This window comes from Camelus bactrianus, chromosome 27 (assembly GCF_048773025.1).
Source record: "Camelus bactrianus isolate YW-2024 breed Bactrian camel chromosome 27, ASM4877302v1, whole genome shotgun sequence".
Taxonomy (NCBI): domain Eukaryota; kingdom Metazoa; phylum Chordata; class Mammalia; order Artiodactyla; family Camelidae; genus Camelus; species Camelus bactrianus.
The window spans coordinates 12,343,152-12,361,419 of record NC_133565.1 but is presented as its reverse complement, the minus strand read 5'-3'; the positions used below and the strand labels follow the sequence as shown (position 1 = coordinate 12,361,419).

General features: G+C 39.0%; 2 protein-coding genes across 3 annotated transcripts in view; both read left to right on the top strand.

Moving 5' to 3' along the window:
• Positions 1 to 4,313: 4,313 nt before the first annotated feature.
• SNURF (SNRPN upstream open reading frame) lies at positions 4,314 to 16,013 on the top strand. Its single transcript, XM_010946270.3, has 3 exons — positions 4,314 to 4,467; positions 10,372 to 10,467; positions 15,108 to 16,013. The coding sequence occupies exons 1-3, from the start codon at positions 4,454 to 4,456 to the stop codon at positions 15,220 to 15,222; spliced, it is 225 nt and encodes a 74-aa protein (XP_010944572.1). The 5' UTR covers positions 4,314 to 4,453; the 3' UTR covers positions 15,223 to 16,013.
• SNRPN (small nuclear ribonucleoprotein polypeptide N) overlaps positions 15,193 to 18,268 on the top strand; it is a 30,781-nt gene continuing 27,705 nt past the window's right edge. Inside the window, exon 1 of one of the 2 annotated variants that reach the window (XM_010946267.3) lies at positions 15,193 to 15,274. The gene's annotated coding sequence lies outside the window, so the exon portion shown is untranslated. The remainder of the gene's footprint in view (positions 15,275 to 18,268) is intronic. The other variant, XM_074354157.1, reaches the window with a different exon arrangement.

Here is an 18,268-nt window from a genome sequence, read left to right as displayed (position 1 = left end):
CTGGTGACCAGAAACACCAACCTTTGCTTAGAAGCTTGGAATTTTTCAGCCCTGCCCCTCACTTCTCTAGAGAGGGGAGAAGGGCTGGAAATAGAGTTAATTATTGATCATGCCTACGTGAGGAGGCCTCCATTAAAAAATCCCCAAAGTATGGGATTCAGAGAGCTTCTGGGTTGGTGAACATATCTACTCACTGGGAGGGTAATGCACCCCAGCTTCATGGGACAAAAGTTCCTGCACTTTGGACCCTCCTAGACCTCACCGTAAGTATCTCTTCATCAGGCTGTTCATCTGTATTCTCTGCCATATCCTTTAATAAACTGGAAATGTAAGTAAAAATGAACCCAAAGTGGGAGGAGGGCATAGAAACCTCCAATTTACAGCCAAACTAGACAGCAGTGTCGACTGAAAAAAAAAATGCACATATAAAAGTTGAGAATTCTGTTTTATTTGGTGGATTTTCTGAGACCTTAAGTCCAGAAGGCAGGCTATCAGACAGCTCTGTTTTGCAGAGGTAAGGGAGGAGCCAGGATATATAGAGTTTTTGCAAAAAAAAAAAAAAAAATAACAACAACAACAAAAAAAGGTAGTGAGAACATCAAAAGATAAAAACCAGACATCTCAAGTTAATGAATTTACCACTTTTCTTTGTATGGGAAGATACAAGAATCTGGGCTCACTGAAATGATTCCTTTGATATGCACCTTCTCTACGTAGGGCCAGTATATTGCTGTTCTCCATCCTGAATCCCCTCAGGGTGCATAGCTGGGGGCAGCTGCAGCGGCTGATGGTTTGATGGCCTCAACTTCCTTTGTTTACGGATATGGCAGGCGACATTTTCCTCCACAGAAGTTGTGGGTAACCTGGGGACTTAACTACTTGCATTTGGCATCTGAGGTGGGGTGGGAGCAGTCTTGTGGGAATATGCCCTTGACCTGTGGTATCTGATGCTGTATACACGTAGATAGTGTTAGAACTGAGTTAAATTGTAAGACAACCAGCTGGTGTCATGGATAATTGCTTGGTGTAGAGAACTCCCTCCCCCCGCATTTGGTGACGAAAGTGTCAGAAGTATTTTATATGAATGTGGTAATTGAGTGAAGCTAAAGGAGAAACACAAAAGTTAGCAACCTGGAGTTTTCCCCACTCAGTTGGGAAAAACTGGGCTTTTCTAGTCAGCTGTTTTCTAAGTATATTTAATTTATGGATATGGCAATTTTAATTTCATATAATTTTCTTGTGTCATAAAATAGTCTTTCCTTTTATTACCTCCCAACCATTTAAAAAAATGCACAGGCTGTAGGTGGGATTTGGTATAGTTGTCTGACAGCCTAGACTATTCTTGCCCCAAAGCCTGGGGACATAGAGAGAATGCGCTAAAACTGTGGGTGGAGGAGTGCCTTTTTTGTAGCTTGTGTCCGTCCTGTATGACCATTCTCAAGAGGAGGGGGGTACTTTCTTCCCCTGCTCGGCCTCTTCCTGAGTTGGCCCTGGGATTTTCTAGGAAGACTGCTAATAGGAGAATCTTCCTCCTGCTGTGCCCCAGGGTGGGGGAGGGAGCCTACAGCAATGATTTCTCTCCCCTATTCAGCTTTCTTCTGAACCAACTGTGCATGTAGTGAAAGACTGCCACCCAGTGCCTTAAGTAAGGAGCCTACAGGGGCAGTTTTGGGACTTTTCCGCCATTTTGTCTTTTCACACAGCTTTCTGCTTGGGTTGTGGCTCATACATACGGATTTGTACACACACGCTGTGGAATTAAAATTATAATAAAGAGTGTCATTGCCCATACTAGACAGTCATCAAAAGATACAATATTGGTTAAGGTCAGGGGCATGGGAAGCAGAGTGCTGGGCTTGAATCTGGGTTCAACCACCCATACCTCGTACATACATTCCCCTATTAATGTCTCACGTAGTATGGTACATCTGTTACAATTAATGAACCAATACTGGTACATTATTAACAGAAGTGTACACTTTGTTCAGATGTCCTCAGTTTCCCCATAATGTCCCTTTTGTGTTCCAGGATCTCATTCAGGATAATATATTACATTTAATACTCCTGTCCCAAGGCTTTTGTTGGTTGTGACAAGACTTAGAAAGTTGCTCACTTTGTTTTTGATGCACTTGACAGTTTTGGGGATCATTTGTCAGGTATTTTATAGGATGTCCCTCAATTTGGATTAAAAAAAAATTGATTAACAATGCATATACCAGAAAAATCTACCTTTTTAAAAACTGCACATATCAGTGCTGTTTAGTATATTCACAATGTTTTACAACTATTCCTGCTAATTCCAGAACATTTCATCATTCTATAAAGAAACACTGTACACATTAGCAGTCACTCTCCATTTGCCTTTCCCCTATTCCCTGACAATTACTAATCAGCTTCTGACTCTATGGATTTGCCTATTTTGAACAATTCATATAAATGGACTCATACAAAATGTGGCCTTTCACGTAGCGTAATATTTTCAGAGTTTGTCCATTTTGTATCTTGAATCAATACTTCATTCATTTTTAAGGCCAAATGCTACTCCATGGTACAGATATGTCATACCACGATTTTTGTTTATCCGCATATCAGTTGATAGACATTTGGGTTGTTTCCACTTTTTGACTGTTACGATAATGCTGCTTTGCATAGATGCATGGTTTCATTTATTGTGTGTTACATACTTTTTAGAAGCAGAACTGTAGGGGGTTGTAGGGTAACTTTACTGTTAAATTTTTAGCTACTCCCAAACTGTTTTCCCAAATCACTATACTATTTTGCATTCCTTTAAGCAATGGAGGAAGGCTCCGTTTTCTCCATATCCTCCATAACTCTTGTTATTGTCTTTTTGATTAGTGGGTGTGAAGTGGCATCTCATTGAGCTATTCATTTGCATTTCCTTAATGACTAAAGATGCTGGGCATCTTTTCATGTGCTGATTGGCCATTTGTCTGCCATTTTTTGGTGAATTGTCTATTCAAATCCTCTGCCCTTTTAAATTTTTTTGTCTTTTTATTGTTGAAAAGTAAGACTTTCTTTATAGTATATGATTTACAAGTATTTTTCACTGTTCTGCTGCTTGTCTTTTCATTTTCTTAATAGTGATATTTGATGTAAAAACTTAAGCAATTGTGATGAAGTCCAATTTATCCTTTTATTTTTTGGTTGCTTGTGCATTCAGTGTCATAACTAAGAAAGTATTGCTTAAGGCAAGTCACACAGGTTTATATCCACGTTTTCTCCTAAGAGATTTACATTTTCAACTCTTACATGTAGATCTTTGATCCATTTTGAGTTGATTTTTGTATATGGTGTGATGTAGGAGTTCAAATCAGTTTATTTGCAAATTCTGCAGCTTCAGTTACACACAGAATTGTTTTAGTCCAGATTTGGTGTCCTTTAAGCTTATTTAAAGCCCTTTAAGCCCTTGAGTGTTTGACTTGAGGGTAAGTCTAGACTTTGGAAAAAAGGGAATGGTTGGGAGATATCAGTTTCTAGCAGCAAAGTCCCTACAGCGTAGTTTCCTGGTGAAGTCTCCCTTTCTGTATATTCACTTCCCATTTGCAGGATATGCTCATTCAGGCTTATAAACTGATTTAAAATGTTGTCTCTTTTAGATTAGTGTGCCAAAATGGCTGCTCTCTGTGGACTGTCTGTAAGTCTCAAGGAGCCTTAATCATGCCTTCTACGGTATCCAAAGCCAGCTTCTTTAATACTGTGGAGCAGCCAGGAAATTATGAGAGTGGACAGAGTTGTCAAAAAGTGCAGGCTAGAAAAGAGTGGAAGATGGGTCAAGAAACTGACAGTCAAGTCCATTAGAGTTTAGAATTAAGTACAATTATTTTATCTTAATACTTATTTTTTTAATTCTAAAATTAATGATCACTAAAAAAATAAACATGGTAAACATTTAAAAAAAAAAATCTAAGTTGCCATAGCCAAGATTTTTAAAGAGACATATCACTGATATAATATGTGTGCAATCTTGCAGGAGGAAAAGGACACTGAGGGGAAAAACAGGAAATCTGAATAAGGACTTTTTAAAGTTAACAACAACAACAACAAAAATACCCAATTTCCACTACCCTGGGAAGTACCAAGTACTATTTAGTGTGATACTAAGAGCCATTAGCCCCAGGCTGATGGTGGTCCCTGGAGTCCCCATCCCAAAGCCCAGGTGCCTTAACCCCTGCGGGTCCGGTAGATACCATCCCCCCGTTTTTCAGGTCTGGAGGGGCGCGGGTATTGTGGCATCACCTCGGCACTGCGGCAAGGGGATGCGCATGCGCGGCCAAGGCAGGTTGGGGGGCGCGCGCGGCGGCGCGGTAGATTGCCGCGCGTGCGCAGGCCGAGCGGCCGCGATTAGTTGGTGCCGCCGCGGCGAGTCCAGCGCAGAGTGGAGCAGCCATTGGAGATGCGTGACGTTCTGTTCTGAGGAGCGGCCAGCGGCGCAATGGAGCGGGCCAGGTCAGCGGTGCGGTGTCTTCACTCAGAGACAGCGTGGGGAACATTTCTGCTTGTTTTGATAGTCGAAGGTTGCGGAACTCGGAGTATTGTAGTATTTGGTGGGGGTCTGGGGGTTCCAGTTCTTTGTCTGGATGACCAGATGGGACACCTTTTGGAGGCTTGGGGCTTAGCTGACCCCCCTCGGATGGTATCCTGTCTGCGTTTTGTGACGCATTTGTCCGTCTGCACCATCCTGTGTACCCCATCAGATCCTTTTTTGGGTGGCCCTTTGTCCCTGGGATCTGAGGCCATGAGCACGGTGACAGCACGGTAGCTGGTGCGTAGGGCGGTGAAGGAAGACTGGGTGGGTCAAAGGAGTGTCCGCAGCGGTGGGGTGGGCGACAGGGGCGGAGGCGGTCGGGTGTGGCTGTGGTGGGAAGGGGTGGTTGAGGGGAGGGGGGTCACTATGGCGGAGTGGAGGGGAGGCGGGTGACCGTGGTGACCGCAGCGGCGTGGTGACCGCAGCGGCGTGGTTCACAGGAGCGGCAGGGGGACTGGCAGGGGGCCTGAGTGGTACGTGATGACGGTGACGGGAGCGGATAGCGCGATGGTAGAGGGGGCCGTAACGGGGTGGGGGTCTCGGCGGAGTGGCTGTGAGGCGGACGGGGGGAGGTGGAGGGGCGGGGGCGGAGGCGACGGGCAGGTGGGGGAGGGGCGCGTCTATTTTTGCAGAAAGCGGAGAACGTTCAATATTCCGTGACCAACAGTGGTCTTAGAGTCTGCATGTTGTGGCGAACCTCCCAGCCGAAGGGATGGCTGCAGGAGTATAGGGTCGTTACGCATTTAACTTCTTTATAATCCCTCGCACTTGTGGCTTTGGGTGTAAGATTAGGGATGTGATGTCCTGAGCCTGCTTAACGCATCTTGTGAGAGACCTGCCGCATTTTGGGATGCGACGTCTAGGGGCGTCCCTTGTTGGCACTGATTTTCCTCTGCATTTGTAATTAGATTTTTGTAGGCCGGCTCGGGAGTGCACGGGGGTCTGGCGGCCGCGTCACAGCCATTGTGCAGCTCCACAAAGATGGCTGCTGCCGCAGAGGTGCGGGTCTGCGCAGGCGCGGCGGGGTGGGGGCGGCCGCCCCCTCCCCCAGTGCCGCAGTGGGGGAGGGGGCGGCCTTGCGGCTGCTGCCTAGCAGGAGTATGGGCACCTCCCTCCCCAGAGCGCAGTGCTGCTGGGAGGAGGCAGGCCTGGGTGGGCGGCTGCCCCTGCCCTAGTGCCGCAGTCAGGAAGGTGTGGGTTTGGGGCGCGCAAGTGCTGCAGAGATGACACCACCTCCAACCTGCAGTGGGGCTGAGGCTGGGCGTTTGCACAGTCTCCATTGTGTGGGACTGCCAGCCACCCTCTTCACATGTTTGCGCAGTTACTGACCCTCCCCTGCTGGGCTGCAGTGCGGGAAGGGAGGAGGAAGGACAAGGGTTTGCTCAGCCTCTCGGCCTTGCGTTCAACCCCTACCCGCAGTGCCGCAGTGGGATGGGGAAGGTGGTGAGGCCAGAGATTCATACTGGGGGCGATGTGTTCACTCTGTCTACCTGGAATGGCAGGGCACCTGTGCTGTGCCCTTGGTTTTCTTACGCAGAAGGGAGAGGTGGGGGCCTGGAGGCTCAGGAAGGCGAGGACATTCAAGGATCCCCTGTGCTGCTTAAGACAGCCTCCGGCAGTGGTCCTGGAGCTTTTTAATTTCTTAGATTCTCCCTAAGTTGTATTGTGAGTAATTTTAATTGTTTGCCATGTTCAAGTGGACCCAGTAACCCTTTAGACAGCTTCCCTTCATATAACCTTTGATTTCCGTTTTCCAGATTATGTAACTGCACAGCTGCATCTCAACTTTAAGTGTAGTATTTCTTAATCCCTGGATATTCCATTGGTGATGCCATCTTTATGGATAATTTCTCTAAAGTTGGGGAATTGGGGGCTCCTCTAGGGCTCCTAGAAACTGAGGGCTATAAGTTGTGTTTAAGGAGAGGAACAGAGGAGAGAAACAGATTTGTGGGTATACATGGGATTAGTGAATTCTTGTCCTTAGTCAGATTTTAAATTAATGCTTTTGATCTATCATTTAAAAATTTGGAGCTGCTGTAAATATTTGGTGAGAAAGGATAATTAACAAAGTAACTATTTCTGTATTCTATATTCCACTAGCTTGATGGGGGGGCAGCATTTTTAAGTATTTTCTTTGCAGAATTTTGATGTGCTTGCCTGTTTTTTTCTTTTTCCCATCCGTCATAGCCAGTCTGTCTTGTGTGCTGAGTTGGAATGTAATTAAGGAAAATGTAAATTCAGGAGCTTGGAAAGCTCTGCTCTGGAATTGTTTGTTTTCGAGTAGTTTGAGAAATAGCAGGAGTGTGGTATTTTGTGATACTTACGATCTGTACATTTTTTCCTGCTTGTAGGAAGATACTGCTTCAAACATGAACTTCTGATCCTTTGGCCCTTTGCAAGATGAGCTGCAGCGTCCTGGTCGCCATTTTGTGGTCCTTCCCTCAGGCTCAGCATCTCAGTGTGGCAGGCCCTGTGGAAAGACCTCCCAAGTTTGGAGGCCTCTGTCCTGTCCCATGAATATCTAGCTTAGTACCAAGGCTTTTTGAGACTGGGGAAGGAACAGGAGCCCTTCCTGAAGTTTAGAGCAAGGGCACTTAGTCAAAGGACTGTTGTGTTGCTGTCTAAGGCAAGGTACTGTCAGGTTTGCGTTTATTCATAGTTTTATTTTCTATTATATTGGTTTCTCTAGTCTGACCAGTGTTTCATTGCTTAAGTATTTCCCCTGTATATGGATATGTTACATCTTTATTCCTCCTTTTCCCTTCTTTTTGTTTAAGATGCTAAGGCCTGTAAGTTAACTCTTTGACACTGCACTCTGCTACTTAGCTTTTAGGAAGAACCCTTGAAGTAAGAACGGTGTGAGTACTGCCTCCACATGACAGGGACAGTGAGGTTTGTAATCTTTCTTTGTTGTAAGTTAGAACTTTATTGCTGGTCCCGTCTGTCCCCTCCACTTTGGTGGCCCATGACCAGGAGCTTTGCATAAGAGTTGTTGATGGTTAAGGCAACATCCTTCACGCTAGTAAAGATTGGACAAGGGAGTTAATTTCTTTTGTTTTCTAGGTCCTGAATACAGGCTGGCTCAGAATTCTCTTTGATGATTCTATAGGTTTTGTTTTTGGACACACTGATTTTCTTATGTTTGTGGGAAGATTACAAACAGGGTTACCTCACATTATCTTTGTGGTTTTTATTTTTATTTTTCACTCTTGTGATCTTAGTAATTGAGGTTTTTTTTAAAATTCAGAACCATTTTATTTTCAGAAAAATATGCTTGAAAAACATGGGTAGTGATGATCTCAAAGAACTATGGGGAAAGATTTGACAATTTAGAATAAATGGTTTCATAGGGAACTGAAAATACCTTGCTTACTGGTGGGTGTAATTGAGTTTTTAATAAGGTTTTTTTGGGATTTAGTATAAGGCACCCTAAATATTTGATAGAATATTAGGCAGTTAGGAAAAATACTGTGTGATCTCATCACATTTTGCTTTCTAGTGTATTTCTAGATTATTATTACTTTTTAATGAAAGTGATTTTGGAGCAAAAAGTTAATATTGTGTACATATAATAACTTTCCCTTAAATGCTTAAATTTTCTGAAATACTGGTTTATGGTTTGGGAATGCAGTTAGGGACATTATAATTGCACATGTTTGTTTAGAACAAACTTAAAAGATGCTCATAGAAGATTTTGCATGTAATTAAAAAAAGATGTCAAAAATGGAAAAAATTATCTTTGTATGCTGGTTTTTTTCTCAGCTGAAATCAGACCTGAGCAGCTGATGAAGGTTACATAAAGGAACAGAAGATTATTTTTGGGGGGAGGTTATGGGGTGTGCTGAATTATACTATTAGACCCATCATAATGGATGAACTATGACAAAGCACAGGTCCATGATAATCTGTTTTATTGTATTAATATGTTAGTAAATATATTTATTTGTGAAGCCACCGTCTAATACATCTGTATGTCAGTCCTTTTTATAATTGAATGGCATTCATTGTACCAATATACCATACCATGCTATATTTTGTTTATCCATCCTCAGTTGTACGTTAGGTCGTTTCTGCTTTTTTGATTCTAAAGGTTAATGTTGCTAAGAACATTCACGCTCAAGTTCATGTGTTTTTATTTTACTCCAGCTAGTAGTGGAAATACTGGGTCACATGTTAACAACGTGGTTAACATTTTTAAGACGTGCCAGAGGTTGTACCACTTTACATTTCTACTAGCAGTCTCTCCACATCCTACTCCTGTGGTGTGAAGTGGTATGTTTGTGATTTGATTTGTGTTTTCCTGATGACTCTTATTTAGCATCTTGTGCTTAAGGGGAAATTGTGTAGCTTTGGAGAGCAATCTATTCAAATCCTTTACCCATTTTACTGAGTTTTGTTATTTATTACTGAGTTGTAGGAGTTAAGATATTGTGTATACAAGGCTTTTATCAGCTTTATGATTAGCATATGTTTTCTCCCATTTTGTGAATTAATTGTCTTTCACTTAATACCTTTTGAAGCAAAGACTGTTTCACTTTTGATGAAATCCTATTTATGGATTCTTCCCTCATTAGGTACTTTGGGTGTCATATCTAAGAAACCATTGCCTAATCAAAGGTCAAGGAGATTAGCAAAGTATATACAGTACTTTTACCATTTAAAAATCTGGTGTGTGATTTTTAAGTGGTCTTTTCTATTGCTTGATTAGAACATTAAAGTTTTTTTCCTGTATATTTTATTGAGTTATAGTCAGTTTACAATATTGTCTCAGTTTCTGGTGTGCAGCATAATGCTTCAGTCATACATGAATATACATATATGCATTTTCATATTTTTCACCATTAGCTACTACAAGATATTGAATACATTTCCATGTGCTATACAGTATAAACTTGTTTATTTTATGTATACCAGTCACATTAAAGTTTTTAAAACAATAAAACAATTCAGGGTTATCAGTAAGCTATTTTGGTTGTTACTTTGCATAATCTAACATGAATTTTAAAATAGCAAGAGTTCAGGGAATTATCTTTTGGGATGTGTCCTTTGAATTCTGCCTCTTCTGGAAACATTACATTGTATGACGTGGAATATTGTTTTTTCTTTCCTTTCTAGTTTGACATTTTAAATTTTCAGTTTTGTGAGTGATTCCTATCATTTCTAATCTTGATGACCCAAGTAGACTTCCTGTTCCCATCCCTTGAGCAGCCATTTTGTGAGCTGTTCCAAAGATTATAATATGGTTGTAATTGTTTTTTTTATTATTCTTAAACATTCTTTTTGTTTCTTGTTTTGCAAATCCTAGGAAAGCATCTGCACAAGAGGTTGCCTGTATAGACATTTCGTAATTTAAGTTTTATACTTTATTCCACTATACAAAAGGATCTATCATAATGATTTTTTCAAACTATTTTTAGACTCAACATTGCTATTTTTTCAAGGATATGTAGATATGGATAATATGTTTGTGTATAAATACATCTCTGTAAGTGTATAGATTTATATCTGTATCTGAGTGTAAGTACACACACATACACATTTTTGCTTAATTTTTTGGTATTTCCCCCCAAATTTTCTGATGTCAAGGAGATGCTAAAGGGAAAAAGTAGTTTTAGGATAGATTCTGACTACTTCAGGATAAAAAGCTTCTAACATTTTACTTCTACTATTTATTCTCAGATTTATTGAGATATAGTTGGCATTATTTTAGTTAGATTATGAGCACTTTAAAAACTCCATATTAAATCTAGCTCTAAATATAACCTTTAAATAAGTAGTTGTTTAATAAATTGAAGTCTATGAAACAAATACTCTTTCTGCTTCAGGGACCGCTTACACCTGAGACGGACTACAGAACAACACGTACCAGAGGTGGAAGTCCAAGTCAAACGCAGAAGGACAGCCTCACTGAGCAACCAGGAGTGAGTACAGTCTGGGTTGAGAACCATTTTAGGGCAGAATCCATTTTCAGATGAGAGCAAAGTATCCTGGGATCAGGGAATTGACCTGAATTTAATTAATGCAAGAAGCATATGCATATTCTATAGATGAAGTAAAAAAAAAAACAAATAATCATCCTTAACCATGTCCTAAGTTAACTCAACTTTTATTAAAATTTTAATAAATGTATTTCCTTTTTTTCCATATGTATGTAGGTGGGTGTTATCTTCATAAAACTCTACATCTTTCAACATATTTATACGAATTTTCTATATATAAAATGTTACATATAATTAGTTACTTTTACTTTATTTTTCATATTATTTTATGTATTTTTATACATACTTTTAACAAATATAATGTATTACATGTAATTACATATAAATTATATAATATATAATATGTAATTAAGTAAATAATGTTTATATTACAATTATTTCTTATGTTGTTGCTAAATCACTTCTGTACTTGCAAAATGTTCTGTGTATTGAAGGGATGTTAATTTACATATTTAATTTTGTGTTATTTTGAGTTCAAAAAGCAGGTATGTACTTTAAGATACCACTAGTCCATTCCCCTTCCCTCCCCAGAGATAATCCTAAGGCACTTGGATGGCTATCATTTTAGACCTTTTCCTGTGCATTCACATGTATACCCATATGGGGTAGGGGAGGCATATTTGTGATTTGTTTATTGACATACATGAGATTTATTTTGAAACAATATGCTGTAGGGAATCTTTCCATGTCAGTGCTTATAAATCTACCTCATTTTACAAATTACAGAGTATGGGTCCTGCAGTATAACTTAGCATTAGCTTACTCATGGATATTGAGGTTGTTTGCATTTCTTATGCAATGACGATAAAAGCAGTCAGTCTGGAAGCTAATATTACAGTTACCCCTTGAGCAATGAGGGTGTTGGGGCACCAACCCCCCAGACAGCAAAAACCGCCTAATAACTTAACTGCCCCCAGACTTAACTGCAAACAGCCTAGTATTGACCAGAAGCCTCACTGATAACCAATAGTCAATTAACACATTTTTATATTACATATATATTACGTATATTTTATATATAACTTAATTTTTTCCCATATTTCTAGTCTCTCTGGTTTATCTGCAGGTTGTTTTTTCAAATTGTCACAAATCTCCAAAAAAGTTTCCAATATGTTTACTGGAAAAATATCCATATATAAATAGACCCATACAATTCAAACTCATGTTGTTCAAGGGTCAAATGTAGTTATTAATGTTTATTTGCATTTTATTTCACTTTTTCACATCTAAAGCTTCTTTAAAAAGTTGTAAGGAGTAGGTAGCATTTTGGGTCTTATTTTTGTTATTTGCTCATTTTATATGTGGAAAAATTTCCATGTAGTTGCACATTTTAATTACTAGTGAGACTATTTATTCAGAGTTCATTATTCTTTATTACATTTTTATTTTGGAGATTACTTTGAAAGGGATAATTTTATGAGTGAATATTTTATATAATTTGTTATAATAAGTATTTGCCTATTAATTTCTTTTATATGATAATTTTTCCCCTTTTAGTCTTTTGTAACTTGAGAATTTTCAAAATTGCCATTTTTTCCCCCAGAATCTCTAGAAATATCTTGAGATAGTATACAGATTGTGATTGTCAACTGAAAAAAATACGTACCACCTAAAGGTTGAGAATTATGTTTTATTTAGTAGACAAAACTGAGGACTTAAGCTGGGAAGACAGCCTCTCGGGTAGCTCTTGAGGGACTACTCAAAAGAAGTAGGGAAGGAGCCAGGATACATAGAAGTTTTGTAACAAAAACCAGTTAGTCAAAATGTCAAAAGATTACTGTTAATTAAAGAAAGCCAGACATCTCAAGTTAATGAATTTAGTGCTTTTCTATGTATAGGAAGATGCAAGTGTCTGAGCTCACTGAACTCATTACTGTGAAACCGTTTCTTTGATCTGCACCTTATCTATCTAGGGCCAGTATCCTGCTTTTCTCCATCCTGATCCCCACAGGGTGCACAGTTTGGGGCAGCTGCAGTGGCTATAGGCTCGAAACATTACTTGTTAACATTTTTCATCTACGTGGTAGAAGTATGGGTAGGGGGGCATATTTTAGGGGAGGATCTTTATTAGTGGGTAAAGGTTCTATCATATTTGCTATATTTTATTAGAGTGTTTATCTTATGCAGCATCATTGTGGACCAGTTTAACAGGTGATCATATCCTAATCTTGTAAAAACCTGCTTTAGGTGTCATTAATTTGTCCATATCAATAGAAACATTTCGTAGCTTTCAAAGAAGAAATAACTATTTTCCGGACCTCTGTTTTATATATTATGTATAAATATTATAGGGTGCAGCAATAAGGGAAGAATCTGAGGGGAGTTTTGAGTTAGGGGAACAGTGTAATTTCGCCAGCCACCTTTTTCCTCTTTGAGAGTAGGTAGATTATAGGAATGGGTAAGCAGTATTGATACTCTAACCTCTGCTTAATGATACATATACTCAAGATTCTCTCAAGATTGGGACACTTGATGTAGTCTGAGTGTTCATTTTAATTACAATCTATCAATCTCTTCCACCTTTTCCCAAACCACAAGTACTGAGAGTCAGTATTCCTGAGGAATTGTGTGGATACCAATTGTAAAGATCAGTAAAGGATTATTGTTAGTATTCCATCCAACAGATACAAAACAAAATTGAATAAAAACCAAAACACGATGCACACACCGTCCCACTAACCAACAGTAAGTATTAATAGAATGTCACTGATTTACACTCCTAGAATTGATGGTTGTTCTGTCTTCTAATAGATACGTCACCAAATCAACTAGTTCTTTGGGGCTGGTACATGTCTTCCCTATTTCTTGATGTATTGTGAGTTTGAGAGAAATTAGAGATTGGGGCTAGAGAGTCTTCTGAATTCATTATTCCTGAATTTATATTTTGCATTTATGAAGCACATATTGTATGTACTGCATCTTATTTTCTTTTTCTTACCTTAGTCTTACATTAAACCCAGGAGGAACACTACAGTAGGAGTTGCAAGAAGCAAAAAACAAAAAGGTTTTTTTTTTTTTTTCTTTTTGGCTTAAAAATGAGTTAGAATCTTGTTAGGTCAAGACTTAGTTGCTGTTTGGTAATGAAAGGATTGAAACTGAGAATGCCCAAATAAAGGTTTAATTATTCTGTGATTGAAATGGGGAAACTTAGAGGTGTGAGCAGTGTAGTTCTGATCCTTACTCCTTGGATTAGTGCAGATTCTGACAGGGTAAGGGCACAGGCCCTCCATAAGATGACCCTCTGCCGAGATACCAGCTGCACGCTCTAGAATTTGTGGGCCACCTGTAGTTTCTTAATAGCTGGATACAGATTGAGGGTTTCCACTACTCCCTCGAGTTCCATAATTTGTTAGAATGACTCTGAACTCAAAAACACTATACTTTAAGCCACATGGAGGGACTCGATAGGACAAGACCTGAAGCTTCTATGTCCTCAGGATATTTTAGTCTCAGTACATCAGTGTATATCACCAGCCAGGAAGCACACCACAGCTTTAGGTGTCTAGATTTTAATGATTAGGATTTCATTAAATAGGCATGGTTGATGAATCAATGCCATGTAATTGACCTCAGTTTCAGTTTCCAGCTCCCATCCTTCCCAGGAGGTCAGGCTCAAAGCCCCACCCCTCTAATCACGTGATTGGTCTACATGAGGCCTGCCCAGCCCCTGTCCTGAGACATCCTGTTAGAGTTAACTCTGGTGTGATCCAGGGGGCCCACCATGAAAAACAGAGACACTTCTACCACTTATTAAATGCAAAGGACTAGAGGTTACCTCCTAGGAACCATGGACAAAGTCCAGCATAATTCATTATTATATAACAGAATGTTGAAAAATGTTACTTAGAAACTACAGAAAATACTGGAAAAACCTCTTAACAAAGACCCATTTTAAAATCCAACTGCTGTTGAATATTCTTATGTATGTATACAGGGCAGAATTTTCACACTTACCTTGTTAGCCAGTAACCTGTGTAACTTGCTGTATCTCTTCCTTATCCTCAGGATCAGATTCAGAGCCAGGTGACTGACATGTAGGGACGTGTTGAATGCTTTTCTCCAGAATTCCCTTCTAACTGAAAGATGGTCGAGTTACATAGTGTTGAGTGTATGTATGCTGGAAGTTGTTTGTTTTAGGTAGTGATTTCTTGGGAGGACAGCATGGTTCACAGCCTTAGTATCTCACTGGAAATGCCTTAAAAATGCCCACCTCCCTCCCTAGGGGTTAAAGAATTGTTTCCAGATTGGAAAGTAAGTAATGGATATTGTACTGATGGTACTTTCGCAGGACATTTTAAGCCAAAAGAGCTTTTTTTTTTTTTTTTTTTTTTTTTTTAAATGATTCCTTGGTAGTATCCCCAGCTTGGGTAAGTATGGCCCAGTTCCTTGCACATCCCTGTGTGCAGAGAGGCTCCTTGTTTTGTAGTTTCTTCATGAGGCAGTGGTGTACTCTGACCCTCAATGACGATCTTAAGCAAAAGAGTCTGTACATTTTATTCCATAAATTATTGTCTATATGGGCAAAATGTCTTTCCGTTTTACGTACCATGCTCTTGTCGTAGGTGTCACCTGTACCCGAGGCGGTCACAGCAGCAGCAGCCCCAGCAAGTGCCTGTGGTGGACTTCCAGGCGGAGCTGAGACAGGCATTCTTAGCTGAGACGCCAAGAGGTGGTTAAAGCCAGTGTTGGAGCAGCCAGGTAGCTGATTGCAAGCAGAAAGAAATAACAGGTTAGAGCTGATGCATTCATGATCAAGAATAAAGAACTAGTGAAAGAGGAGGGTGTTTGGAGGTCACGTAATTATTTGGGATATGTTGAAAGATTTTTTTTTTCCTTAAAGGCTCCATACAAATAAACACATTGCAGAAAGTTTAAAAAAGTAAAAGCAGGACCTTAATGCTTTTATCCTGATGACACTTGTCATGTATTTCCAGCCATTGTAGTCTTTGCTTTCTAGGTAGTTTTATTCATACTTAACTTGTACTAATTTTCAGCCTAATATATGAAAAAATAATTCATTATAAATGGCTGTTGAGTTACCCTGCTAATATATTTTCTAATTCCCTATTGTGAAAAATTTCATTTTCTTCTGCTGATGGTTTAAATAAAGCTTCAGTGAATTGCTTTACATAAGACATTAGATAGAATAATTTCCTTGGATATGCAAATGTAAAAATTGAATCAAGGAATATGAATTTTTTTAAATTTAATTACAAAACATTAGTCAGTCTTTATCACCTTGAAAAAATATATCGCCAGTTACAATACACTTCCATCTGCATTGGTTATTTTAATTACATATCAGTTGTGTCTGTTGAATTATAAATACACATCACACCATTAGCAAATGAGAAGCTTAATATTTCTCCATACTTATTTACTAATTACTCCTTTTTTGTTGTCTTTTTCTCACTTTTTTACCAATGTATTTGAATCCTCTGACAATGTAATAAAGCTATTATCCATTATTTTTCAATGTGACATAGATTTATTGACAGTCTGTCTTTATGTTGGTTGCTTGCATTTTAAGGAAAAAGCTATTAAGTTGATTTTGATTTAATAATTTATTTTTCCTTTTATTATATTTTAGAAGGACTTTAATCCAAAGGATTTTATATGTACTTATTAGAAACTAAGAGAGAAAGGGAGTTTATAGATGAGTTTTCATCGAGATTTTTTTTGATTTCTGTTTTGAAATATTACCCTCAATTCACATTAACTAGACCTGCTTATGGCCAGCATTTTGAATTTTAAAACAGGAAAAATCCTCCCCTGCTGACCTTTACCCTGCATTGTCCAGGAATTGCCTGGAATTGATTGCAAGACAGTGGAATTGATTTCAGACAGTGGAATCTGATCATTGTCCTCAGCTGTTCCCCTGAGTTAAGGGCATTTTAAAATGCGTAAGGGCACACAATTGATTTTTTTTAATCAAGAATTTTTTGGCTCTTCAGTGCAGTTCACATACTCTTCTAAGTCCTTTAACAATTGATAATGGTGTTTTTTTCATGATAATACTCTAAAGTATGTGAGTGATAACCAAGAAAAATTGGAAAGTAAATGAAAGACTTCAGATACTCATGTTTAAATCATAGCATAAGGTTGAATTTTCTTTCATTTTCTTTTGAAAATGTAGTCAGTCGTAATCATGCTTTTAAAGTTACTTAATTTTATTCAACTTAAATGTGTATCGTTAATGTTTCTTCATTTTATTACACAGTCCTCACAGTTATCATTTGTAATGAATAAATGATGGTCCATTCGTGATGCACTTTTCCCTTGTACTTGTGTTTTTTCCCCTAGTTTGCTGTGCTGTTATGAATATTAGTTCTATTAGTTTTAAGATGTAATTGGTACTTTAAATGTATCAGGATAAGGATCCAAGTTTGGGCTGCAGGGTACAAATATTAGTGTGACTCATAAATGTTTTGTTCTGTTGCTAACAGCATCATAAGCAGTGGTGATTGTCCTCAAGAACAATAACTAGAGTGACAGTTTCTTAGTACCGCCTTTTGGGGTCTGTTTTTTCCTTTGACAAACAGTTCCAAGAAGGGGAAATTGTTTTCCTCTGGTTTTAACTGGCATTGCTTTGTGGATAAATATTTTCCACTTACTCATGTTTTTTCCTGTTAAACTTTTTTGCACATTTTTTTCCTGAAGGTTGGTACTTTATCAGGTATGAATGAGCACCAATACATTACCGTTCTGTGACTTCTCGTGCCTTATATGTACGTTGGCCAAGTCTGGCCATCGTATCTTGTTTAAAGATGCTTTGCGTATTTATGTAGTTTAATAATTTGAAAGTCTACATTTTCCAGTAGTTTGAGAACTGTTCCTCCTGTGAGGGATCCCAGGATGTTTGAGTTGGACTCTGGGCCATCCATTGGTTTATGTGCATTTTGGTAAGAGATTCCTTAGTACAGGGTGACATGTGCTACTGCTGTCATCTTCTTCATCAAGCATTTTGTTCTCTGCTGCAGAGATGCATTTGATCTTTCTACAAAGTGATGCCTCATTTCCCTTACAAGGGTTAATGATGATGGTGTGCTAAATTTAGAGAGAAGAGATAATTACTCCTAAATTTCAAATCCATCTCATTAAGGGAAAGCCTTTCCGAACCTCTTCAGTCAACCCCTGTTCTGAATTCTGAGTGAAATGTATTTATTGTCTGTTAGATTATATGTGTGTGTGTGTGTGTGTGTGTGTGTGTATATGTGTACATATATATACACACACATATACACGTACACATACATATATACACATATATACACACACATATACACATACACATATACATAACATACACACACACATTACATGTTTATATCCCTAGTTCTGTACATCTCCAGGTCTTTAGCTCATGACTCAAATCCCCAGGTGCATTTTTATATTTGATAACTGAATTAGCAACATTGTGGATGTGGGAGGGGTTTGGGACCTCAGATAGGTTGGATGGACAGACACAGGACTGACTGGCCTTCCTTTTTTGTTCTAATTCACCACAGCAGGAAATCTTGTTTGAACTTGTTGGTTTCTTAATAGCTAAACTCTAAACTAGGGCTGATAAGATATGTGTTCAGAAATGCCACGTGGAATAAAATATTTGAAACAGGCCAGACTGGGAACTCTGTACCCTAAATAATCTTTTTTGACAATTGAAAGGAAAAATTTTGTCTCTGAATTTTAAACTTTCACTGCAGAGGTGACTGACTACAAATTC

What these genes read in the sequence shown, in the direction of transcription:
- SNURF (XM_010946270.3), top strand. An exon ending in GCCTCACTGAGCAACCAGGA is followed by an intron (nt 10,468 to 15,107) that starts GTGAGTACAGTC and finishes CTCTTGTCGTAG; the next exon opens with GTGTCACCTGTACCCGAGGC.